This window comes from Tenrec ecaudatus, chromosome 16 (genome assembly GCF_050624435.1).
Source record: "Tenrec ecaudatus isolate mTenEca1 chromosome 16, mTenEca1.hap1, whole genome shotgun sequence".
Taxonomy (NCBI): domain Eukaryota; kingdom Metazoa; phylum Chordata; class Mammalia; order Afrosoricida; family Tenrecidae; genus Tenrec; species Tenrec ecaudatus.
Window position 1 is genome coordinate 16,251,019 of NC_134545.1, and position 27,614 is coordinate 16,278,632.

The 27,614-nt window shown below is 47.1% G+C and overlaps 1 protein-coding gene across 1 annotated transcript in view; it reads left to right on the plus strand.

The window, feature by feature from the left end:
* Nucleotides 1–24,345: 24,345 nt before the first annotated feature.
* Nucleotides 24,346–27,614, plus strand: part of NAA25 (N-alpha-acetyltransferase 25, NatB auxiliary subunit) — a 75,186-nt gene continuing 71,917 nt past the window's right edge. Inside the window, exon 1 of the mRNA XM_075534393.1 lies at nt 24,346–24,442. Coding sequence (XP_075390508.1) covers nt 24,385–24,442 — 58 coding nt within the window. The 5' untranslated portion in view covers nt 24,346–24,384. The remainder of the gene's footprint in view (nt 24,443–27,614) is intronic.

The following is a 27,614-nucleotide window of genomic DNA, read 5'->3' on the forward strand; positions in this document are numbered from 1 at the left end:
CTGTCCGACCCCCAAGCTGCCAAGGTAAAGTTCCAAGGAGACAGGGAAGGACAGTCGCCCTGAACAATGTCTTTGGTAACTCTCGGAGGCAGGCAGGAGCAGGTTACTTTCATGGGAAAGACAGATGAAGGAGGGACACACACATGGAGAGACGGAAACAAAGACAACCGATAGGTGAAGAGAGGTGGTAGCGTACTGATTTCGTGTCAACTTGAAGATATAAAACTGCATGGGTGGAATGCAGCCTATCCATCAGGTTTCTCTGAGGCGGGCCACCCCTTCTCCGCTTTCACCCTCCTGTTAACAAACCATGTGGACGGAGACCTGGGCTAGCCCTGTGTTGCTTCCGCCGCCTTTTGATTCCCATGACTTTTCACCCACCGGCCTGTGATCTGCCTGCATTTTGCCTCATTGCCTGTGGCTACGTGAGTCTGCAGAGGGACTAATGGACTGGTACTGGACTTAGGGACTAGTCTCGAACGTACGGACTTGACCTGGGCTGGGCTGGGATGTTTTCCTGCTATATATAGACTTCTTAAAAAGATAAGGATGAGAAGTTGATAAGACAATGCACTGAAAAGGATGATGGCAACATCTGCACAAATGTGCTTGACACAATGGATGGGTGTCTGGATTGGGATAAGAGCCTCCAATAAAATGAGTTTTGAAAAAGGGATCAGGTTAAACATGTCCAACCTCAAGACCAAGGTATGCAAACACAAGAGAAGCAGTTCCTTGCTCCTCCCGCTTCTGGCCTGATGGATCCACAAAAGACCCCCACCTGTCTTCCTCTACCAACAAGCCTTTGACAAGTTTTGCACAAGTGACTGTTTATAGCTATCTCATCTGTTGAAAGAACCAACCCATTACCAAAAAAAGCCCTCGAAACTCACCCTCATGGCGTACTTTCCAACTCAAAGTGCGCTGGTAGGACCGTAGGAGAAGGTAGAACTACCCTTGTGAGTTTCCCAGGCTGTAACTCTTAAAGAGAGTGGAAAGCCTCCTGTTTCTTCCTTGGAGCAGTTGGTGGTTTCAAACCGCTGATCTCAAACTCTGTATAAAAATGTTAGGTTTGGGGATGGCTTTACCTGGTTCTTGCTTCTCTACCCTGAATGCATTCACATGGCAGAAGCACAACTGCAAGTCCACCTAAAGTGTTATGTGTGAAAAGGAAGTACAGTCTCAGTGCATTCTGTCTCTGGAAAGGGGGGAGAGGCCGGCACCAAAAATGGGCCAATGCTCTTAGAAAATAGAATGAATTACCTTATTCAAACATCTGAATCCGGACAGAAAATGTTTCACAACAGAGTACTATTTTTCCAGGTTTCGTCTGGGTCACAGAAGAACCTACTATGCCAGCAGGACGTCTATTATAAATGATATATATCATATTTTCTTGCACCCTCACCAAATGTGCACAAAACCCAAGAACTCCCTGCACCCCCAAAATTAGGAATTACCTGTGTCAAAAGCCGGAGCAGAACACTAATTTTCAGAAGATTCTGAGTCGTGAAAATCCTAGATATTAAAGGCCAATAGGACAGAAGGAACGAATAAACTATTCACACCTGACAAACCACACAACAAGTGTTAATCAGACTTAATAAAGTTCCTGAAGGCCCTGGAACACGGGTCTGTAATTCCAAGAGCGTTTACTCCTGTCGAGTCTCCAAGGGTCCAGGGACATGTGCAAGACGGTATCTTTTTTTTTCTGGTACTAAGTTTCCTAGTCTCTAGAGGTCCCACCAGGATCCCACCAGGAAAGACAGCTTTGGATTCCTAGTTTCCAACAATACCACTTGTCTTAGGCTTTGGAAGAGACCCCGGTCTCAAATATAATTTAAGAACACTTATTAATCCTGAAAAGGGACAAAGATAACACAAAGACACATCATCCTGAGGTCCAAATGGCATCCAAGGATTCACCATTGGGAAGCTCCATCAATAGGGTCTGGGACAAAGGGAACGATCACAAATTACCGAGGAGTGACAGATTACTTCATCACAGTTGTAACAGAGCTTTAATTCTGAACACCTCATTTTGCAAAAGGCTATGGACGACAGTGACAGCCCAAAATCTTCTTGTACAGCCCCTACATAGATTGGGCCCCTACTGAATTCTTTGTGACCATCCGTTATCCAAGGATGTAAGCCTTCAAGCCTAATGCCATGCAAAGATGACCTCCACCCCTCTCCAGCCAGCTCAGGTGGGGTGGTGGTGACTGTGGGGGTAGTCTCTCTTAGGGGCTTACTTGGACCTTTTCTTGATGGAAGACAACCTTCTAGGGACAGGACAGGGGTCCCATAGTCATGAGTCATGCTCCATCAGTCTTCCTTGATTGCCTTGGTTGGAAGGCTCTGGACTAATCTGGCAAGCCCTACTAGCTAACAATGTAAGTGCCCCAATCGTTGTGTGGTTGCTGTGGTTAGGGGTCATTAAGTCGGTCTCGCCCTATAGCGACCCTCTGCACAACAGAACGAAACGCTCCCGGGTCCTGGGCCATCCTCACAATTGTTCCTATACTTGAGCCCATTGTTGCAGCCACTGTGTGCATCCATCTCATTGAGAGTCTTCCTCTTTCTCGCTGCCCCTCCACTTTACCAAGCGTGATGTCCTTCTCCGGGGACTGGTCTCTCCTGACAACCTGTCCAAAGTATGTGAGACGAAGTCACACCATCCTTGCCTCTAAGGAGCACTCTGGTCGTACTACTTCTGAGACAGCTTTGTTTGTCCTTTTAATAATCCCTGGTACTTTATCCTTCTCCAGCACCACAGTTTAAATGCGTGGACTCTTCTTCACTCTTCCTCATTCAATGTCCAACTTTCCCACGGTAAGAAAGAAATCCCAAACGGCTCTTGCTTCAGCAGTTAAGGGAACAAAAGGCCCAAAATGTACCAGGAAGTCAGAGCGTACATGGCTAGCTGCTATGACTATCACCAGAACTCAGGCACCTGGGGAATGGCACCAGGGGAAACGGTTAATCAAGTGGGGGCAGGGGCAGGGGAGGGACTCTGCCCAGCATAGAAACTTTAAGGAAAAACTTTAAAGTAAAGACCATTGGCTTCTTTACATTGAGTTGTGATCCACAGCGAAGGCTGCAATCTTTGATCTTCACTCACAAGAGCTCATTGCTTGCAGCGAGCAAGGTTGTGGCATCTGCATATCAAAGGTTGCTATTAAGCCTGCTTCTGTATCTGTGATGCATTGATCTGCCACCCATGGAGGAGAATTTATGGCACCTTTGCTCTGTGCCCTCTTCATCTGGTGTCCTGGCTTAATTCCTCCCATGCCATTTTGACCTCTTGCTAATGGCCTCCCTCATCAGGATGATGTGTCTTTGTGTTGTCTTTGATCCTTTTAAGACATAAATGTACTCCCTAAATTATACTTGTGAGTCGGGTCTCTTTTGTACCCTAAAACACAGTTAACAGGTTGGACTACAGAAGCTGGAATGGGGCTCGGGTTGTGTCCCCACACATTGTTAGATAGAAAGGTTTACAAGACTGGTCAAGGGCCTTCCAATCAAGACAGTCACCCCAAGCCTGATAGGGCAGGACTCACGACTATGTGACTTCTGTACTGTCCCCATATGTTGACCTCCACCAAGGACACACTCAGCCAAGTCACTAAGAAGGACTTCATTGTAACTAGTTAACCTCCAGCCATTGATTCCCGCCCCCACTCCCTGTTTTTCTTTTGAATCAGAATGATCTGGCTGTATGTATACAGAATAACTTTTCCTAATAAACCGTATGTTTCAATTACATCTAGGTTTGATTTCTTTTATTAAATTTTAAAAATACTTCACTCTGGTTTGGGTGAAAGGTTCCCATTCAATACACACATTGTTTTACCACTGGTCTGTCAGTTTGTCAGATTGTGGTGACTCGTGTGTGGGTGTCATGCTGGAAGCGATGTCACCAGACTTTAAAATACCATCAGGGTCATCCCAAACCAGGTTCCAGCATTGACAGAGTATCAACTGAAATGTTTCAACAAGCCGATCAAGCTCTGGAGGTGCTCACTTGTCTATGCCAAGCAATTTGGAAGATGGTTACCTGGACAACTGACCGGGAGAGATATTTGTGCCCACTCCACATGTAAGCACCATTTTGCTACAGATCGCTAAATGATGGCTGCAGCAGTATATCAATGGGAGCTGCCAGGTATTCCAGCTGGGTTCCAAAGAGGACATGAGACAAAGGGATCTGATTGCTGATGTCAAGGAGTTCTTGGCTAAAAGTAGAGAGTCCCAGAAAGAGGCTTACTTGTCTGACAATGAGGAGGGCAATGAATGTACAGATGCGCTGGACACAATGGATGGATGTATGGATTGTGATAAGAGTTGCATGAGCCCCTAATAAAATGATTTTTTAAAAAGAGGTTTACTATTAAAAAAAAAGATGACCAAATCAATTACCATAATTACCATTACAATATTCTAAGAATCTGTCTAGTTTTTTCTATCTTTCATTTGAGGTAATAGGACTAATGGGCCAAGAATCATTCATTACTGTGTATCAACTAGATGTTTACAGAAGGTAAAACAATTCAATTGATCTTGTTGATCCTTGGGGAGAGCTGAAGCTGTAATCAACATCCAAGAAATTTGTAGAATTACAATATAATAATAAAAAATTACCTTTTAAAAAAAAGAGGTTTACTTGTGTTTTATTGACCACGCAAAGGCATGGGACTGTGTGGATCGTCACAAATTATGGATCACCTGGAGAGGAATGAGATTTCCAAGAAGCCCCTCCTCCCTGTGCTCCTGGGGAAATTAATCAAGCGGGAGGTGGTTGTTTGAACAGAACAAGGGAACGCTGGTTTAAAATCAGGCAAGGCCTATGTCAGGGTTCTATCCTCTTACCACACTGAATCCCTCAAGGAGATGGACGACACAATGGCTGGAACAAGGGGCTCAAACAGAACAAGGACCATTAAGACGGTGCTCCATCTGGCAGTGTTTCCTCCTACTGTGCATTGGTTCCCTCTGAGTTGCAATGGACTTCAAGACACCCAACTCACATACTATTCAGTGTGACATACTGGTCCCGTGTTTCACTGTGTGAACATTTTCTACCTGGTGGTTCACCTGCTTCCTCTGATCTTATTTTGTTTTAGGTAACTGCTGGCTGGCTTCATAGTTTTTTCTAAAGGAAGAACAGAAGTTGCAGGTGATACTGTTTATTTTGAGTCATTCTGTTATCTAGCTGAAAGGTAACCTCAAGTGACCACCAGTTCAAAGCTTAATGGTCATCTCAGGGCATGGGGATAGTATTGGGGTTCCTCCAGTCCAGTGTTTCCCAGAGTGGGCAATACTTGCCCCTGGGGGATAATGAACAAAGTGGGGCAGGAGGACAAGGGGGGGGCGCTACAAGAGCAGGTAACTACATCTTATCCTGGATTATGGACTACATAGTACAAAAGTTTTTAATTTCCTAGGGGATGCTGGGTAATTGTATTTTATTACTGAAAAGGGGGCAGCAGACCAAATAAGTTTGGGAACGTGTCCTCTGGTCTGTTCCATCCAGGTTTACCACCACCAGTTGCTCCTATAGAGATTTATAGCTTTGGAAACTCAAAAGGCTGTTCTGCCTGCTCTGTTCTGTAAGGGTGATCTGAGTTGGGGTCATGGCGGTGGGTTTGGTTTTGGCTATTCCAATCCAGTCAGTCTGGCCTTTTAAAAATAAGAATTTGTCCCACTCTTGACACACACAAAAAAACCACAAAAAACAAAAAAAATAAGAATTTGAGTTTTCGAGTGAACATTTAAATTGATATGTGAATTAGATGTCAATAAAACTATTATAAAGTAAAAAATTAAAAAAAAACATTTCGAGTTCATCATAATCCAAACAATCCTGCTGCTATGAAATGGGTACTACTGGGACAAAAATCATATCATTGTGTATGAGGCGGGGAGTGCGGAGTGGAGACCCAAAGTCCATTTGTAGTCCACTGGACATCCCCTTACAGAAGGGTCTCGGGGAGGGGACGAGCCAGTCAGGGTGCATGTAGCAACAATGAAACATACAATTTTCCTCTAGTTCCTAAATACTTCCTCCCCCCACTATAATGATCCCAATTCCACCTGACAAATCTGGCTAGACCAGAGGATGTACACTGATACAGATAGGAACTGGAAACTCAGGGAATTCAGGGCAGATGATCCCTTCAGGACCAGTAGTGTGAGTGGCGATACCAGAAGGGTAGAGGCAGGGTGGGTTGGAAAGTAGGAACCGATTACAAGGATCTACATATAACCTCTTCCCTGGGGGATGGACAACAGAAAAGTGGGTGAAGGGAGACATCAGACAGTGCAAGATATAACTAAATAATTGCCTGGTTTTGGCAAAAGGGACTCCATTTTGAATCCGGTGCCTTCAGCTTGGCTCTCAGAATTCACCTCTAATAGACCTCCCTTTCACTGACCTCTCTCTCACTGATCTCCCCCTCCCCTGCTCAACCTTCAAATTCCTGGAGCCGGCTCCTCCCTGAGCTAGAATGTTTTCTGAAGATATGCACACCCCAATCTAGCCGTCCTTGGCATATAGATAAGGTCAAAGACCTTCTCCCTCCTGAAGCACATGTGTGCACAGATCCTCCCCAGTTTGGATTCTTCCTAGCTGTGCCTGCCAGCAGGGGTATAAAAACGCAGCCCAAATTTCCCAAAGTGCGGGTTCAATAGCTCAATTCCCTGAGTTGCTGAATCCGCCCGCAAGCCTCCCAATAAAGTCTGCTTCTAAATTTTGCCAATTGGATCTTTGGTTCTGTTTCGTGCCCCAGAATTCCTTACAATAATAATTTATAAATTATCAAGGGCTCATAAGGAAGGGGAGAGTGGGGAGGGAGGGGGGAAATGAGGAGCTGATGCCAGGGGCTTAGGTGGAGAGCAGATGTTTTGAGAATGATGAAGGCAATGAATGTACAAATATGCTTTACACAATTGATGTATGTATGGCTTGTGATAATAGCTGTATGAACCTCTAATAAAACGATATATATAAAAAAAGAAGTGGGTACTGCTCAACCGCCACATTTTCAGTGCTCAGAGATAATGGCAACTATCTTGAACCTATATGGAATTAATTTTTTGGAATAAAGTCTTTGAGACAAAAAAAGAACTGTATTTTCTTCCAAGTTATCCATTGTCCCACATTTTAATGTTGCCTTGCTTTTCTTTCCGCTTCTTAAGGTTCTTTATAGGATTAAACTGAAAAACCGAATATGAGTTTGTCTTCACTTTTCTTCCATTCTGTTCAGGATCATCCATTGTACCCTTGGCTGGATGGTTGCGGCACCACCTAGCTCTTGTGGTCTCAGGATAGAGGAGGCCAAGGTTCCTACAGGAGTGCGTCCTGTGGACTAGTTTCTTTTCTTTTTTGTCTGATTTTCTTTTGTTTTTTTATTATGATTATTTTAATATATTTTATTGTGTTTGGGTGAGAGTTTACCAGACTAGTTTCTTTTAAGGGTCTTTGATTTTCTTCATCGTCTTTGGCTCCAGGTAAGTGGAGACCCAATTTGATTGTAGCTGGCTGTTATTGTTAAATGAGATGTAATCAAGTTAAAATGTGGTCAGTTGGCATTAGGGAATGGCCTAATTCCTCATGATGGCCGGGTGTCTATATAAAAGAAGGTGAATTTCAGACAGGCTGGACAACGCAGCAGAAACTGTCGTGATAACATCTACAATCCAAGGATGGCAAGGATTATTGGCAACCAGCAAACACCGAGGAGGAGGCAAGGAAGCCTTCTTCCCTAGAGCTGTCAAGATCGAGTGACCTTGCCGAAGCACTGATATCAGACTTCTGGCCTCCAGAACAGGAAGAGAAAACCTTTCTGTGCTTCAAGCCACCAGTTTATAGCACTTGATTACAGCAGCCACGAGAAAGTATGCTATTTTTGTTCTTGGTTAGACATTCATTTCTTGTGTGTACATCCAAGAGTGGAGGAACTGGGGTGGCTTAGAGGCAAGGCCTTGGTTTCGCTTTCTATTAAAGATACCAGTCACCCAGCCGTACATAAATAGCTCCAGCGCTCATGAGTTGGTGCTTCTAAAAGCATTAAGGTTTATTTAGCTCATCGACGTTTGTTTCACTAGCCTCTAATCACATGTTTTGGTGTTCATCTTCTTGCCTTTCTGAGTAACCTCAAAGGGTGTCTCGGGTCCTCCTCACCCATTAGTCGACTCCGGACTTGGAAATTGGCATTCAAGCCCCAAGTTGGGAAGAGGAGACATGATCTCTGACAGGGAGCAGGGGGACCTGTGTAGGTCTTAGGAAGGTAATCAATAATGTTTGCCATGTGAAGGTTCAGTGTGGGTATCCGAACCTCTCTTTTTTTTGTTTATGTATTTTTTTTATACATACTCCCAAGTATTTCCATCTCTCCTTGTAGAGATGAAACTAGAGCTAGAAACTAGTGTTCCAGTTTCAGGGTGGGACCCTGCGACCACACATTCTGAAGCAGGGAGCTGCTGATGCTGCTATAACTATCGTGGGTAGGAAGAAGGATGAGGCATGTGAGTGTGTGTGTGTGTGTGTGTGTGTGTGTGTGTGTGTGTGTGTGTGAGAGAGAGAGAGAGAGAGAGAGAGAGAGAGAGAGAGAGAGAGAGAGAGAGAGAGAGAGAGAGAGAGAGAGAGAGAGAGAGAGAGAGAGAGAGAGAGAGAGAGAGAGGAGAGATTAAGTGGGTTCCTTTGGGCATGGAGGATGCTGGGCTTGGAAACCCAGTTTACATTTGAATACTTGTGCATATTCATGAGGAGGGCCTCATGAACGGATTAGCAGGGGTCCTCAAACTTTTTAAACAGGGGGCCAGTTCACTGTCCCTCAGACCTGTTGGAGGGCCGGACTATAGTTTAAAAAACAAACAAAAAAAACTATGAACGAATTCCTATGCACACTGCACATATCATATTTTGAAGTAAAATAAACGGGGCAAAAACACCTGGCGGGCCTGATAAATGTCCTTGGCAGGACGCATGTGGCCCGCAGGGGGCCATCTTTTGAGGATGCCTGGTCTAGAGCCTGCTGGAGCACTTTCCAGACTGGGTACTAGGCAGCCTCCAGGGGCTGCTGCTTCCTCCCCACCCTGCGGCACTGCCAGAGCCTTCTGAGAGCTGCACTGAGCCAAGTCCAGCAGAGGATCCTCCAGGAAGGCCTCCCTGCAGTCCTCTCCCTCTCAGACCGTGTGAGAGAGCAGGTCCTCATTCCCCTGGGGCAGCGCCTAGAGGGTGCTTCAATCATTGGCAGCATCAACAACATCTCCTGGGTGTGTAAAAATGCCCATTACCGGGCCCTATTTGTAGTTAGTTGTGCAAAACCTACTGGTCTTGTTGGCCGGGAGCTTGGGAGCGGAGGTTTAGTTCCCTGCCAGGCCTTTGTCAATGCTGCTCCTTCCTCCTCATCCTCCTTCACCTGTGGTTCAAGCAGTTCACTCCTGGGCTCTATAAGGTGTTCCTCCAGGTGAAAATCATTTCTTTGAGGGAAATTGACGCAAAACTCATCCCAAGGAACCAAGCGGAGATGAGAGATGTCCCAAATGCCAACAAAAACCCCGCCCCCCCAAAGGCTCTGCCTCTCTACTGCCCCTGATGTCAACCATCGCTTCTTCCCTTGGTTCACTGCCTCAAGTCTGGGGGTGCGCAACTCCCCTCCAAGCTCGGCCGACAGAACTCCATAAGCCTCACTGGCTGGCTGTGAGGGCAGTTCAGTCCCAAGGCTGATGTTGACATGTTCTTTTGGCGGATCCTCGTCACCCACATGGCAGTGGAGGCTGGTGACATCGGGTCAGGTGAGGGACCACACAACTCAAGTCCCCAGACTCGGAGGTCAGGTACATGAAGGGTCCAGAGCCAGAAGTGCAAATGTCCCAAAGTCGAAGCTGGGCCCCCTGGCTTCTGTGCATGCTCAGTCAGGAAGGGGAGGCCCCAAGAGGAACGGCGTTGATAAAGGTTCAGGATTTTGCCTTCTGCAGACCATACCCCCCAAGGAAACAAAGGGGTGTGGCTGGAGCCACACACTCTAGTAAAGTGGAGTAAAATACATCCCGCCTTAACTGGGACACTAGCATAGCAGGGAACTCCCTCCAAGATGCGCTTGTAGCCACAGGCATGAACTCACTCCCATCAAGGCCATGTTCACTGGTATCCACCAGCGGCTAGAAATTACATCACACAAGGGGTTAGGGCCAGAAGGCCCATATTAAGTAACCGACTACATCTCGCTCCTATAGGCCCTGTCGCCTCCTGCCATTAGCCATAGTTTGAATAGGCAACTGTCTGCCCCATTAGACTGTGCTGTTGGAGGTCTGGGTTGATTTTATTTCCATGCGTGTGTTTCTGGCAGCTAGCATAGGATACTCAAAAAATGTAGAGATGGGTTAATTAGGGTGCGAGGTAGTACCGATGAAGAACACAGCTTTCCCCCAGATCCTGGATGCTTCCTCCCCCCAACTACCATGATCCGAATTCTAGCTTGCAGGCCTGGATAGGACAGAGGCTGTACACTGGTACATATGAGGGCTGGAGGTACAGGGAATCCAGGGTGGATAATACCTTCAGGACCAAGGGTGTGAGGAATGATGCTGGGAGAGTGGAGGGTGAGTGGGTTGGAAAGGGGGAACTGATTACAGGGATCCACATGTGACCTCTTCCCTGGGAGATGGACGGCAGAGAAGGGGGGAAGGGAGACTCCGGATAGGGCAAGATATGACAAAATAACGAGGTATAAATTACCAAGGGCACATGAGGGAGGGGGGAATGGGGAGGGAGGGGGGGAAAAAAGAGGACCTGATGCAAGGGGCTTAAGTGGAGAGCAAATGCCTTGAGAATGATTGGGGCAGGGAATGTATGGATGTGCTTTATACAATTGATGTATGTATATGTATGGATGGTGATAAGAGTTGTATGAGTCCCTAATAAAATGTAAAAAAAGAAATGTAGAAGAGTTTTACTTTTTGTAACTAGTGCTCTTTGTACCTCATTAAGAAATCTTTGCTTACTCCTGGGTTACAATAAAACTCTGCAATGTTTTTTTTCTTTCTAGAAGTTTGATTGTTTTGCGGTTTACATTCATGTCTATGAACTATCTTGAGTTAAGATTTGTGTAAGGTTTGAGGTAGGGGTCAGAGGCTTCCTTTATGTTTGTTTGCGGCCTTTACTGGAGGAAGACACATTCTTTCTTCACTGAAATGCACTTGGGCTTTGCCATCACTCCAGTGAGCATGCACGTATGTATCCCCTTTGTTTCGCGAGTCTCTATTAGTCCATGTGTCTATGCTGAGGCCAATTCCCCAGTCTTACTGAATGCAGCTTCACACTAAGTCTTGAAATCGGACACTGTAAAGTCCTCCTAGTCTCTTTCACCACAAGTCTGCTGGTCCTCCTTCTGGGCGTGGCCTTCGCATAAACAGGGCCCAGGGAACCTCCCCTTCTCTCTGTCTTGACCCTTCTGCTTGCTGGCTACCCTGAGGGCTGCTAGAGCCCTGGGACGTTACCACTGGCACTGGATGTGTTAGGTTTCTCTCTCCGGCCTAAATCTCAGCCTCGGTCCTTAGCTCCACGCGAGAAAGATTTCACGCCGAAGCCGGGCTCATGATCCAAGTGAATTTAATGAAAGTTCAAAGAAGCATCAGGTTTTACGCGGCACCCATAGGATTCCTTTGACCATGCGGCCTGGCAAAGACTGCCCCAGGTCACGCAAGGATCTCTCTCCTCCCACGAAGACGACCAGACCACCAAGCAAGACAAGCCAAAAGACCAAGAGCCCAAGAGAGACTCTCCCTTCTGGTCCCTGCCTTTTCAAGGGTTCCCGGGGGAGGTGTGGTGAACGACCCCAGGTCGATCCCATTGGCTGAATTGCAATCACCCGGCCCAGGTAGGCTGCTCCATGTGTAACGCCCATCCAAGCCCACCGGCGGGAAAATCCAGCTTTTGTCTTTTGCTGGCTCTCCTGGGCATGCGTAAATGGACTTCCCAATTCCCTAGGCTAAGCTACCTAACAGATCCACACAACGGCCCCCACAGACCGGGCTGTGCTATTCCTGTACTCTGCATCATTGCCTGTGACCGTGTGAGTCAGAAGAGGGACTTAGGAACTAGTATCAGAATGATGGGCTTCAGTTGACTGGGCTGGGGTGTTTCCTGATACATAACTACTTCATGATATCAAACTCTTTCTTACATATATGAGTGTCACTGGATTTGCTTCTCTAGTCCACTCAGCCTAACACAAAACCCTTCCAGGCCCCCAACCAAACAGGTCCTTAGGAATGGCATGTGCGATTATGGAAGCAAAGGCCGAAAGACAGCTGGCCACAGGGGCTCATGCCCGTATCGGAATCAAGAGAGCTAATGTATTTTTCTTTTTAATTTTTAATGTCGTTTTATTAGGGGCTCATACAACTCTTATCACAATCCATACATACATCAATTGTGTCAAGCACATTTGTACATTCGTTGCCCTCATCGTTCTCAAAACGTTTGGAGAGCTAATGCATTTTTCAATGGGTTTATAGAATCACGAGGCTTTCAAGCCTCCAGCAGGCACGTACATAGAAGAGTGGGCAGGTAATAGAGTGAGTCAGAGGCTTAACCTTGTAGGTCCCTGAGGTCTCCCCAGGGGAACGCCCTATGATCAGTATCACAAGACATCAGATGGGTGGGCATCAGCAGCACTTGGGTGGGACGGACAAAGGAATCTGATTGCTCTTAAGGACAGGTAGCTGATGAGGGCAAGGAATGTACAAATGTACTTGACACAATGGATGGATGGATGGATTGTGATAAGAGTTGTATGAGCCCCCAATAAAATGATTACAAAAAAAAGGACAGGTAGCCTTAGTGAGCAGCCAAGAGACCTCTTTGATGGTAGTACCTTTAGGCAGGGCTATTGTGGGGGTGTTTTCAGTCTGGAGAACATGTATTCGATGTGGTCTCCATTTCGGAACTGTTGCTATTTCTGTGGCTACAGCCAGTCTTCCAAACCCTGTGGTTTTTGTGGTTCCAAGTGCAGAGATTAGGCTGCATATGTTCTCTTTCAGGTCCTCCGTTTTCTACAGAGTAAAAGCCTCATTCTTCTTATTCAACTGGGCTGGTGGTTTCAAACTGCCCATCTGACAGCTAGAAGCCCAGTGCAAAATCCACTGTGCCACCAGGCCTCCTTATGCTACACAAGGAACAACATCTCTTCTCATGAAGGAGCATCCTCCCAGAAGGCTGTGTTTGTAAGAGATTTCTGGAGCAACACTGACACCCTTTTGCCTTAGTGCATCCACTTCTGTTTTTGAATTGAGCTGCCAGGGTAGTCTGTTAAAGACCTTTTATTTTTATTATTTATTTTTTAAAGACTTTTTAGTAAATTCCATTTGTTTAAAAAAATTTTATTTTCTCTCCTAATGATACATTCTGCAACATTTGTGACTTCAGGACATTTTTCTTTTGATCAGGTTTTTAGTTTGGGCACTCAGGATTGGTCTGGCCAAAAAAAAAAAATGTATTCGTATGTGCTGTTAACATATCCAAGTATCTTATACATCATATAGACGACAAAGCTCTGAAAACTTCTTAGCGACAACCACTCACCTTGAAGGAAAGGCTCACTGGGCTTGGGGACTTAAGTGCCACAGTATTGGGGGGGGCCACTAGGTCAGTGGGAAGAATGTAGTCCGCAAAGATAATGTTCTACCTGCTGTTTCAGCGAGTACGTGACTGGGGTCTTAAAAGCTTCCGAGTGGCCCACTCAGATGCAGTTACTGGTTTGTCTCTCTTCATCTGGAACAAAGAAGCGTGAAGACAATCAAAGCCCAAGGAGACAATTAGTTTGGACTAATGCCTCCATCTCCACTACATGGAGACTAGAAGAATTAGATGGTGCCCGGCTATCACGACAGTCTGATCAGGATCACAGTAGATAGTTCTGGACACCGAGGGGAAACAAATGCAGAAATATTACAAAAACATGAAGCGGTCCAGACTGATTGGTCTCATAGAGACCAGGAGAACCTCGTCTCTGTGGCCTATGGGCACCCCTCAAGCCTGGAACTGAACCCACCCCTCAAGAATTAATTTTCAGCTAGCCATAACTGCAAGGTGCCACAGAGTCATTTCTGACTCTAAACAGCCCTATGTACAACAGAACAAAACATTACCTGGTCCCACATCACCTTCACAACGGTTGTTTTCTTTGAGGTCATCGTTGCCACGACTAATATCAATCCATGTCAAGTACAGGAAATGAAATATTGCCATCCTCTGATCGAGTGGTCCCGAAGGGATCAGTTATCAGGCATCAAAGAACAAAAAATCATATCATTGGCTGCATACCTCCATGATACGATCGCTGAAGACAAACGGGTGCATAAGCAAATGTGGTGAAGAAAGCTGATGGTGCCCGGCTATCAAAAGAGATAGTGTCTGGGGTCTTAAAGGCTTGAAGGTGAACAAGCGGCCATCTAGCTCAGAAGCAAAAAAGCCCACATGGAAGAAGCACACCAGCCAGTGCGATCACGAGGTGCCAAAGGGACCAGGTATAAGGCATCATGCAAAAAAAAAAGATATATATGTATATGTGTGTGTATGTATATATATGTGTGTATATATATGTGTATATATATATATATACCATATTGAATGAAGGGGGAAGTACAGAGTGGAGACCCAAGGCCCAAGTATCGGCCACTGGAGATCCCCTCACAGAGGGGTTTAGGAGAGGAGATGGGTCAGTCAGGGTGCGAGGTAGTATCGATGAAGAACACAGCTTTCCCCCAGATCCTGGATGCTTCCTCCCCCCAACTACCATGATCCGAATTCTACCTTGCAGGGCTGGATAGGGCAGAGGTTGTACACTGGTACATATGAGGGCTGGAGGTACAGGGAATCCAGGGTGGATGATACCTTCAGGACCAAGGGTGTGAGGGGCGATGCTGGGAGAGTGGAGGGTGAGTGGGTTGGAAAGGGGGAACTGATTACAAAGATCCACATGTGACCTCCTCCCTGGGAGATGGACGCAGAGAAGGGGGGAAGGGAGACTCCGGATAGGGCAAGATATGACAAAATAACAATGTATAAATTACCAAGGGCACATGAGTGAGGGGGGAGCGGGGAGGGAGGAGAAAAAAAAGAGGACCTGATGCAAAGGGCTTAAGTGGAGAGCAAATGCTTTGAGAATGATCAGGGCAAAGAATGTACGGATGTGCTTTATACAATTGATGTATGTATATGTATGGATTGTGATAAGAGTTGTATGAGCCCCTAATAAAATGTTTAAAAAGAAAAAGACATATTGCCATCCTCGTTTCTAAGGAGCATGCTGGTTGTACTGCTTCCGAGATTGATCTGGTGGTTCTTCTGGAAGTCCGTGGGACGTTCAACGTTCTTCACCAACACCGTAACTCAAATGCACCAATCCTTCTTTATTCATTGTCCGGTGTTCACACGGATATGAGGCCACTGAAAGCACCATGGCTTGGAGACAGACACACCTTAGTCCTCAGAGTGACATTCTTGCTCTTCAAGACTTTGAACAATAAACCATAGGCAGGCCAATGAAGCACAGGATGACGCCAGGAGGGACATACTCAGCAGCACCATCAACCACGGGAGGCCCAAAGGACAGCACTTGCCCCCAAACAACGCTTGGAAGGTAGGGGAGGGTGGAAAAGAAGAAACCCAAGCCAGGGAGAGGGGGTGGGGATGGGAGACTCTGGAGGAAATGGAAGCGTGCTATTATATTGAGGGGGTTGCAATCAATAGCACGAAACACAAGGTGTACAAATTGTTGAATGGAAAAGAACGACCATGCTCTGTAAGCTTTCACCCATTTATGATGGAAGAGGATAAACCTCATTTGCTACATTTCCTTAAGCAACAACAAAACACAATTAAAATGATAGGTCACTTTTTTTTTTGATATGGAAAGTGGCCTGGACACTCTGGCACTCATGTGCCATCTGATGGGAAGAAATGGAAGTGCAAGGGTGAATCGCCACGGCACAGGAGCGAACTCCGAACTTCACGGGGCATCAGTTTCAGGCCCTCTTTTTCTTTTTTTTACATTTTATTATGGGCTCATACAACTCTTATCACAATCCATACATATACATGCATCAATTGTATAAAGCACATCGTACATTCTTTGCCCTAATCATTTTCAAAGCATTTGCTATCCACTTAAGCCCTTTGCATCAGGTCCTCTTTTTTTTCCCCCTCCCTCCCCGCTCCCCCTCCCTCATGAGCCCTTGATAATTTATAGATTGTTATTTCGTCATATCTTGCCCTATCCGGAGTCTCCCTTCCCCCCCTTCTCTGCCGTCCGTCTCCCAGGGAGGAGGTTACATGTGGATCCTTGTAATCAGTTCCCCCTTTCCAACCCATTCACCCTCTACTCTCCCAGCATCGCCCCTCACACCCCTGGTCCTGAAGGTATCATCCACCCTGGATTCCCTGTGCCTCCACAGGCCCTCTTTTTCTGATGAGGAAATTGACACCCAGGATCATGCTGAATGACTGGCCAAACACAGATGCTAGTTCAAGTTCAGGTAGCTCATTAAAAACAATAAAACAAAAAAACCAAACAAACAAACAATAAAACCAACTCACTTCCATCTGACGCTGATTCCTAGTGATTCTCCAGGACAGGGTAGAACTGCCCCGGTGGGTTTTCTAGGCTGTGACTCCCAACAGGAGTAGAGTTCTTTTCCCCTTGGCTCCACTAGTGGCTTCAAACTGCTGACCTTGTGGTTAGTGGCCTAACTCGTAACCACTATGACCCCTTTCTCTGTCTTGATCTCTCTTGGTCTGCCTGTGACTCTTGGGCCTACTTGGTATTCAGTTCTTTATGCTAAAGGTTGGGGAGAAATCCAAGATACCCTTTTCTGCCAGCAGCTAGGTTTGACTTGGGTAAAACGGATTTCTGTACTCTTGAGAGAAAGGAGTAAATAATAATGACAATACCAACAATACCTAGCTGCTTTTTCTGTGCCTCTTTAGGAGAACTACAAGTCTTCAAGGCCACCGGTTGTCCTGCAGGAGAAAGACGAGGCTGTCTGTTCCAGTAAAGATTCACAGCCTGGGAAACCCCAAAGAGCGGTTCTACTCTGTCCTACAGGGTCTCCCCGTGGATTGGAATCACCCCTGCAGCAGCGAGTTTGCACTTTTTGATAGGGCAATCAGGTTTCCTAGTGGTGCAGTGGCTCAAGAGCTTGGCTGCTAAGCCAAAAAGTCAGCAGTTCAAACCCGCAGGAGACTAGGTGGGAGCAAGATGTGGCGGTCTGCTTCTGAAACAATTATAGCTTTGGAAGCCCCGCGGGGCAGTTCTACTGTTTTATAGGGTCAGTGGGTTTTGGTTTGGGGTGCAGTGGCACAACGGTTACATGTTCAGCTGCTAACCAAAAGGCTCCGTGGAAGTAAGACCTGCATGTCTGTTTGCGAGGAGATTAAAGCCAAGAAACCCCCAGGAAGCGATTCTGCTCTGTGAGAAATGACTTAACTACACCCACCAACACATCAACTTTATAATGCAGGTACCCTCACACGGTAGCAATGTTATAAAGCCAGAAACTTGCCGAGGGTCACACAGATGACTAATGTCAGAGTCTGGATTTGGACTCAAATTGGTTGGATTTCAGGATCAGAGTGGCTGTTGATTCTACAGACAAAAGTGCAGAGGAAGTCAACCATGAAGGCTGTGAAACTGTCCCTCTCTTGTGCATTCTGTGAAGGATTTGTATTGGCTATTGGAATTCACTCACCGAGGTAACAGAGACAAACACAGAGAAGCTAACTGAGTCATCAGGTGGAGACACCACTTGCCATCATGTCAATCCTGACTCATAGTGACCTTATACAGGGTTTCTGAGTCTCTAAGTCTTTATGGGAGCAGACGGTCTCATCTTTTTTCTGCTGAGCAGCTCATGGGTTTGAACCACCAACCTTGCAGTTAGCAGCCCAACCCTTAACTGACAGCATCACCACAGCGCCTTACCATCCCCTGGTCACCTTTAAACTAAGTAATGGTTTAGCCCAAAGAGTAAAGATAGTCACCCTTGAGTATTGTGTGCCTAGACGTCCCTGCTTCCCAGACTGCCCAGGTGGTTCAGGGGCATGTACCTTACTGACTTTAAAGAATAGGGTTTCTCATCTGGACAAATCTGGAGCCCCATCGGACAGCAATGAAGGAGGTACCCTGTCCTAAGTCGGGAAAATAGAAACTACCTACTGTATGCCTTGCACATTACCATCATGCCATCTCTTAAGAGTCTGAATCATACAGTTAGATGGATGGTTTTCACCTCGTCTTGACTGGAGTAGAAGTGAAGGTAATGGGTTTGCTGGTTGAGGTTTGGTCATTACATTTTGCAACAAGAGCTGACTCAGGCCTGCCAAAGGGTGTGGATGCTGCCTCCCAGGGGCAGGTAAGGACAGGCCTGGAGCCCGGTCACTGCCTCAGCCTCAGGTCCAGAGGGTAAGGGGTAGGTTATGGGAAACAGAAAGGCCAATTCATCCTGTTTGAATGCCAAACAGGCTTTCAGGGAGGGGGGAAACCGATGCCACCAAGCATGGTGATCCAAGAATGGAGAGCCCCCAGCCCTTTAGGTGGGTCCAGAGCAGGTTCTGGTCCTGCTAAATTTAGGGGATGGGTGCCTAGCTTGTCCACATTCCTTTGGGGCCAGGCCAAAAAAAAGAAACCGAAGAACAGAGCTGAGTAACCACAGACCTGGCCAGAAACCTCCCATGTGTCCCTCTTGAAGATGCTGTACTTTTCCACCCTGGGAATCTCAGGTGACTCTTCACCCAGGGTGAAGCCCAGGCCTCCTTCCTCCTCTCCCTTTCCCAGGCCCCATGTCGGCCTGGTCGGACCTCAGAGTTCAGCTTACCTGAGGCCCCTTGCCCTTCATAGTTTGTTGCTGCTTCACAGGATTTGGGGAGCCGAGAGTTGTTCTTGGAACACGGTTGGCAGATTTAGCGAATAAAAAATGCAGGCCGCTGCTCAGTGATTTGTAACTTCAGCTAAAAAAAGGAATAATCATTTCGCCTAAAGTCTGTCCTAAATAGAGCATTGCAATTGTACTTGTCAAAGCTACCCTGGGAGTATTTCAATGCCCTTCATTAACCTAGTGTGGATTGGCCAACTGTTTCTGTCCAGAGTCCAACGAAAGAGCTTAGGCCCGAGGGCTCCAGGGTCTGTGGCAGCCGCAGAACTCCGCTTGTTACTAAGGTTCAAAGGCAGCTTCAGGAGAAGCATAAGCCCACGGGCCTGGTTATGTTCCAAACATTTCATGTGTGGGACACGGAAATTTGGATTTGATGTCATTTCTACATGTCTTAAGATAGCACTGATCCCCTCCCCCCCCTCCCCCAATGTTTTGGAAATGTGAAAACCATTCTTAGACGGCGCAGAAACAGGCAGCTAATCGAGATTTGGGCCATAGGTCAGAGTTTGCCTTCCACTGACCCGAGCATCGAGAATTGAATGGTCACCTGATCAGAGTCCCCCAGAGAGCTTGTAGAAACACAGCCCGACAGCCACACCTGAAGGGTTTATGATGCGGCACGCCTGGATCGGGACCTGTGCATGTGCATCTCTAACAAGTCCCTAGATGAGGCCAGGGGACACTACTTTGAGACCCACGCCCCTAGAGTACCATCTCTTTCTCTCCTCAACCTTTAAATCTCTACATGGGGTAATTTGGAGCCTTCTCCATCTGGGAAGCATTTTTACATAGGGATCACTGATTATGTTTGGGTTAGAGAGATTCCTGTCCTTGATAGTAATTTCTCTGTGCCCTTGACACTGAACCTCTCCCCTTTAGCTAGCTGAAGGGGAGAGTTGGGAATGAGCGTTTTCTTGTGTATTGATGGTGGGAGGGGGAAGCTTATATCTGATGATTGAACATGATGCATTTTCAACGGAACTTTTAAAGTGGGGATCGTTTTAGGCTTATGGCAAGGTTGGAAAGGGAGTAGAGAGGGCTCCCGTATAATTCTCCTCCAGTTCTGCTTCATGTTAACATCTGACACTACCATGGAACATTTGTTACAACAAAGAAACCTAAGCTAGCACACTCCTCGGAAATGAACTCTAGACTTTACTTGGGTGGCCTGGCTGGGTATGAACTGGGTTGGTAACTGCAAGGGCAGCTGTTCAACTCCACAGTCTGCTCTATGGAAGAAAGATGAGGCTCTCTGCTCACATAAAGTTTCTGCTCTCAGAATGGCCTGAGAAACCCACAAGAGACAATTCCTATAGGGATTCAATGCCTGTTGGTTTGGGTTTTGGTTTGGGGGTGAGGAGAGGCTTGGGATCTACCTTTGAAGCACCAACCACTGGAAACCCTGTGGAGCACAGGTCTGTAAGGGAGTACCCCAAAAAAAGCCAGAGAAAAGCTCCACTGGGTGGAGTTTTCATAATACACATTTTTTTCCATTACCAAGCATTAAGCAACTTGCTCTGAGTTAGTACACCCAGTGGCATTGCCTGGGAAGGTTCTCTCTGGTCACAGTGAATTTTTTCGTGAAAGCAGTTTCACTCCAACATAATTTTTTTTGTGATGGCCGATTTAAGAGAACAGCATGCAGCTGTGAAATTTTGTTTCTTGCTGGGAAAAAAATGCCACAGAAACTGTTGTGATGTGGAATAAAGTTTAAAAGGACAGCGCCATGGGACAAACTCAAGTGTATGAGTGGTTTTCTCCTTTCAAAAAAGGCAAAATGTTGATTGATAATAAACCTCATTCTGGATGTCTGTCAATTTCCCAAACAGACTCATTAGTGCATTTGGAATTCATTCCACCAGGTCAGACTGTTAATAAAGTTTTCTATTTAGAGGTTGTGAAAAGATAGTATAAGAGCATGTGACAAAAAAGGCCTGATTTACAGTTATCAGGCATCAAAAAACTAAAAATCCTATCATGCGTGCTCACCTCCCAATATGATCACTGAAAACAAATGGGTACAAATATGGTGAAGAAAGCTGATGGTGCCTGGCTATCAAAAGACATAGCGTCTGGGGTCTTAAAGGCTTGAAGGTAAACAAGTGGCCATCTAGCTCAGAAGCAACAAAGTCCACAGGGAAGAAGCACACCAGCCAGTGCGATCACAAGGTGTCGAAGGGATCAGGTATCAGAGAACAAAAAAATCCTATCACTGTGAATGAGGGGGAGTGTGAAGTAGGGACCCAAAGCCCATCTGTAGGCAACTGGACATCCCCTTACGGAAGGGTCGAGATGAGCCAGTCAGGGTGCAGTGTAGCAACAATGAAACATAACTTTCCTCTAGTTCCTAAATGCTTACCCCGCCCCCACCATCACGATCTCAATTCTATCTTACAAATCTGGCTAGACCAGAGGATGTACACTGTTACAGATAGGAACTGGAAATACCGGGAATCCAGGACAGAAGTTCCCTTCAGGATCAGTGCTGAGACTGGTGATACTAGGAGGGTGGAGGGAGGGTGGGGTGGAAAGGGGAAATGGATGACAAGGATCTTCATGTGACCTCCTTCCTGTGGACGGACAACACAAGTGGGTAAAGGGAGATGTCGGACAGTGTAAGATATGACAAAATAATAATTTATAAATTATCAAGGGTTCACGAGGGAAGGGGGAATGGGAAGGGAGGGAAAAAAATGAGGAGCTGATGCCAGGGGCTTAAGTAGAGAGCAAATATTTTGAGAATGATGAGGGCAACGGATGTACAAATGTGCTTTACACAATTAATGTATGTATGTACGGATTGTGAGGAGTTGTATGTGCCCCCAATAAAATGATTTTTTTAAAAAGCCTAATTTGTGGCAGATGGAAACTGGTTTTGCTATCACGACAATGCACCTGCTCATGCAGCCATCTCAGTGCACAGTTTTGGGCCCCAAACGGTATACCGTATAAATTCGAGTATAAGCCAACCTAAATATTAGTTGAGGCACCTGTTACCACAAAAACTACATTAAAAATGTGCTGAAAAGCTCAGCTAGTGCATGTATATGCTACCTTTCTTGCCCCACATACATTCCTTACTCACTTGACCTTGCTCTGCGACTTCTTATTGTTTCCATGAATTTAGAGGGACATGAAAGGACAGCAATTTGGCCACATAGAGGAGGTGAAGAAAAAACAAGGGAGGTGCTGTCAGCCATCCAAACAGTTGAGTTTGAAAAAAATGTTTCCAAGAATGGAATCCTGGATTTGACAAATGTATTAAGTGTAATGGAGAGTACTTTGAAGGTGACAAGGTTGTTCTGTGAAAAAATTTTTTTAATACATAGCTTTGAAAAAAATTCCAGGTTTGGGGGGTATCCCCTCATTCTGACATACTTGGGGTCTTCATAAGACTGAAGATCACCACTATTGTTATCAATACCATTTTGGGAATTTTTTAGGTATGGATAACCAAGATTTTAAAAAGTTAACTTGTGCTTCCGGTGGTTCTTATGACTTTACTTCTCTTTCACTTAAGTCTCTCAAGGTGTGGTCCCTGGACCATCCATATCAGCACCACTTGGGGGTGGGTTACAGAAAAGCAGATTCTCCCTGTTGAGAATTATTGGGTCAGTGGCCCTGGCAGTAGAAGGCAGGAAGTTCCTATTTATCAGGTTATCCAAGGGATAGCCACAGAAAATTCATTGTCTTGGATACTAAGAGGTCCAGAAAGGGAGGTAAGGGAACATCAGTAGACAGGATCAAGGCTGCCAGTGGGGACACTGGACTGAAGGGCTGACACAGTTTCCGAACTCAGAAAGACCTGGGTTTGAATCCCACCTACGCGTTGTGTGGCCTCATTGTGCTACCGCAGTCTGCATACCTGTTCCCTTCCTTCAAATCTAGACCAATGTAACTTCCCGGGACTCCCCTTTTATAAAGCGGCTTGCCTCCTCCCAGTTCCGCATTTATTTTTTTCACCAGCATTCACTATCGTCTACTGTCCTGTCAAGGAGGCCCTGGGGGGGGGGGCAGTGGTTGAGCGCTTGACCCCAATCCAAAAGTCAGTGGCTGGAGCCCACTAGTAGTGGCTCCTTGGGAAAAAGTGGTTTATCTGTTTTAGTCGAGATTGACAGCCTGGCCAACCCTATGGGGCAGTTCTCATCTGTATTACAGGGTAGCTCTGAGTCAGAATCCCCTGGATGGTGGCAAGAAGTTTGGTTTGCTGTGGTTTATTACACGGTCAAGAAACCCAGGTGCAGGGGAGAGGGCTGGGGGAAGCCTGAAGGCTGCAGGGAACTGGGGAGCAGATGGTGACAATGGGAGAAAGAAAGGTGCACTGGAACTGAGTGTAGTGATGGATACAAACCCTATTTAAACACGACTGAACTATAGAAGTGTATGACATGTGACTTTTATTACAATAACACTACGGGGCAAGGGAGAGAGGAGAAACCTTGGTGCAGCCAAGCCTTTGTGTGCTGGAAAGGAAAGAGCAGGGGCCTACCCACTCAGTGACTCTGCATGGACAAGACATGGCGATCTACTGCTCTGTCAAGATCAGAATCACCAAAATCCTTTGGGGCCTGTTCTACTTTGTCACAGGGGGCTGCAGTGAGCCTGAATCGCCTTGATGACACCCGACTGACTCTTATTTTACTATTCTAGTGTCTGCCTCCCCCCACTACGGTGCTCAAGAAAAGCATAGTCTAATTTATTTATTGATGCCGCCTGCGCGCCTAAAACAGAGCACGCCAGACAATGGGCATCCAATGATTTTGTTATATAAAAAGCAACCGACTGGTATCAATGGATCGAAGAATGTGTACCTGTCAGGGTAGATCCGACTGGACAGCAACGGGATTTATTTATTTATTTAATTTCATTTCCTAACTAGCTAGCTAGCTGCTAGGGCTGTTACGGTTGTTAAATGAGAAACTATACATAAAGAGCTGAAAACACATTGTCGAGGCTCCTACGGAATGACTATTACTTTAGGGTGCTTCTGAGTGGATGGAGCACCCGGGAGCGGGGCGAGGGAGGCTTCTGGACCTCTTTGGGTGGAGATGCTTACTTTTGGTCTTCCCTGGATCCCCGGGGCCAGCCTCCCAGGGGCGTCTCCGGCTCCTTCACCTGTAATCAGACACGTCTAACTGGCCTTTGGTGACGAGGAGCGGGAGGCTCAGCAGGTGCACCTGAGCCTCAACTTTCACCGAGCACGTCTTGCTTCATCTTATTCCCCGGCCGGCCGGCAGGCGACACCCACCTTCTCGGGCCCGGAGGATTTCCATAGCAACCGGGTGGGCGCAGGGGCGCGAGCGCCGCACTGCGCAGGCGCGCCCGATCCCAGGGCCCGCCCCCGCGACTATCGCGACCGAGCAGCGAGCCGGCGGCGGGCCCTTTAAGCGGCCTTTCCCGGGGGCCGAGCCCGCGCGTGCGCACTGCGCTCCTGCGCTTGTCATCATGGCGACGCGGGGCCATGTGCAGGACCCGAACGACAGGCGCCTCCGACCCATTTACGGTGAGTGCCCGCGGCCGGCAGCGCCTCCAGCCCGGGGCGCCGAGGGCAGCCGGGACGGAAGTGGATGCCCAGGAGGGGCGCCGAGGGGCGCCGGGGGCTCGGCGGGCGCGGGGGGCGGGCCGCGCGGGCTTCTAGGCCGCAGCCGCGGGCCTCGCGTTACCGTCTCCCCGAGCCTTGAGGCGGCGGCGCGGTCGGGCCGCGGCGGGTCCTCCGAGCGACCCCGCCACGCAGATCGTGGGGGGCACTGCCTCGCCCCGAGATCTGTGCCGCCCGCGGGCTGCGCTGTCCCTGGCGCCGCTGCGGGGAAGCCGGCCGCGGTGTGAGGGTGGGACGCCTGACCCGGGGGGAGATTCCTCACCGAAGATTTCTTCCACCTAGAGAATCGCCCCCCCCCCGGGGGGGACTGGTCAGACTGGCGGGACTTAGAGCACTGGGAGAAACTGAGGCCCAAGGAGGGGAAGGGGCGGGCGCAAGGTCACCCGGCTCGAGAGAGGTGCAGGCCGGGGATTCGGGGCGCCAACCTAGAGGTCCTTGGTGGAGAAGCAGCTGCTGTGGCGCGCGCGCGCGTGTGTGTGCGCGTGCGAGGGTCTTGTGCCCAAAATAGCGGTGGAGGGGCTGTGGTCGCTCGTGTCAGCTGGCCATGCGGGGCTGCGAGTGGGCTCTGTTTCCCTGCAGCCTCTGCCTGGTTTTCTCTGCAGCTTTCTTTTTGGTCCAACCTCAACCCGCAGGCTTTAAGGCCGTGCTTTTTACCAGTTCCCCTGCCTGCGGGGATTAAAGAAAAGAAAGAAACCACCGATTTGAGTGTAGGAGAAACACCTAAAGATTAACCGCGCTGGCCCGGTCACTGGAGCGTCTCCGGCTTTGCATTGGCCTGAACTTTTCGACGATTGAATGGCCAAGTTAGTAGTAAGGAAGCGTCAAGGTCAGCGGCGTGAGCAAATTAGGTATCTCCCGATGTGTGGATGCTGTTAAGTGGAGGTTCTGAACGTGGCCGAGATCATTGCACTTTTGTGGGGGATGGTGTGGTGGGAGACTTGGCCCAATTGGGCCTGCTGGTAACTGCAGTTTGTGTGCTGGATCTCATCCGATTCTGGCACTGACCTGTGAGGTGGTTGAAATGGATACTAGCTAATGTGTATGCACTGCTTATATGTGTTGGACGTTGTCCGCAGCCTTTTTAAAAAACATAGGGGTTTTCACATTTAATCTTAATAACCCCAAGGCAGTTCTGTTTTTCTTAATTCTCTTGCTCACCCCCCCCTTTTTAAAAAAACAGATGAGGAAATTGGAGTTTTATTGATGTGCAGTTGGTCTAGGAGCTCCAGTGGTGCTGTCCAGTAAGCGGTGGGCTGCTAACTTCAAGGTTGGCCGTTCAAACTCAACACCTGCCGCTCAGGAGAAAGATGAGACTGTCGGATCTCATGAGAATTTACAGCCTGGGAAGCCCCTAGATAGGGTTACTATGAATTGGCAGTGGGTTGGCTTTGAGTCGCTCTGCTGGTCTTTGGTGGAGCTAAGATTTGAACCCTGTGGATTGCTGTAGACTCAGGCTCATGCTCTTCTTGACCACTGTGCTGGACACCACCTGCCTTGAAGACATCTAATTGCCTAAGTTCACACATGATGTTTTCCGAAGGGAAAAGTTATGTGTACACGCTGGGTGATGATGGGGAGTAAGAGCTGAATCCAGGCTTCACAGTGAGAGGCTCAGTATTGCTTTGTGGAGCAGCTGCTTGGAGAATTTTGGTTGTTGTTATTTTCAGTAATTTTTATTTAAGCCATTCTATGATATATCACCGTGGTTTACATTTTTGTACCTACCTCGAGCACAATCACCAACCATCTCTCAGTAGAGGCTTGCACATTACCATCACACTGAGCAGGCTTCAGTAGAGTTTCAAGTCTAAAACAGGAAGGCCTCCAGAGTAAAAGTCAAACTCGGCACTGTCAAGTTGATGCTGACTCAAGTTGTCTGTCCCTGTGAGCATCTGAGACTGTAACTTTTACAGCAATAGAAAACCCCATCATTTTCCCTTGGGGTGGCTGGTGATTTCGAACTGCTTACCTTGTGGTTAGCAGTGCAATATGGAACCACTGTGTCACCAGGGACCCGTACTGTGTAAGCAGCTCCCCAAACTCTATGGATTTCAGTAGTCCAATTCCATCGTGCTGGGTCAGGGAACAACTTGATGATGGCTGATCCTGTTCAGTGTCTTTTCATGGGTTTATTTGCCTTCCATAGATCCTTTTTGGTGAATTGTCTATTCAAGACTTTTGCCTATTCCCCCCCGACCCCTTTTCTCTTTTTTAAAAATACATTTCATTTTAAAGGTTTACAGAGCAGATCTGCTTCCCGTTCAACAATTCATACACATTTCGTTTCATCTCATTGATTGCAGTTGCCGCTTATCCCATATCCTCCCCGTATATCCTGTTCCCATTCTTTCTCCTGTCCTAACCATTCTGAACTTCATGCAGACTTCTTTTATTATTATTTTTTAAAATATAAAAACAATTGAGATTTTAAAAGTTTTACTTGCAGGGCAAGGGAAATGTCTTTGGTCCTGACGGTCATGTGGAATTAGCCACATGTTGAAGTCTCCAGTAAGAAGAACCAGGCCCATTTCACATTGCTGGACATTCGGCTATCTTAATCAAAAGTGACATGTCATATCTTAAAAACTGAAGTCAGAATTATGAAGTTTTCTGCCATAGCTGTGCGAGACCGTCAGAATCTAACACAATGATTATAACTGGCAGGCATAGGAAAAGGCCATCCTTGACTTCAGTCCTTTGGATGTGATTTTATACATCAGTACTCATAACCCACCATTCTTGCTTGTATTTAGCCAGTCACTAACTGAAATGAACAAGTTCACACAAGGTTGTACTTGCCCACCAGCCAAAAATTCAACAGCTGCCAGCACAAGGTTAGTGCTTACTTGTGTGCTAACTTACCCACCTGTGAGGTAGGTAAGATTATTGGCAGCAGAGTTGGAAACAGAAGGTCAGAAAGATTAACTTGATTAAGTTTGCAGCTTATAAGTTAATAGAGCTGGGATGTGAACCTCGGTCTTCCGGCTGGAGAACCCAGCCCTTCAGTGAGTTCAGGTTCAGCAGCATCACTGTCTTTGTTGTATAGTATTCTCCTGCCAAGAGTTTAGGATGTTGT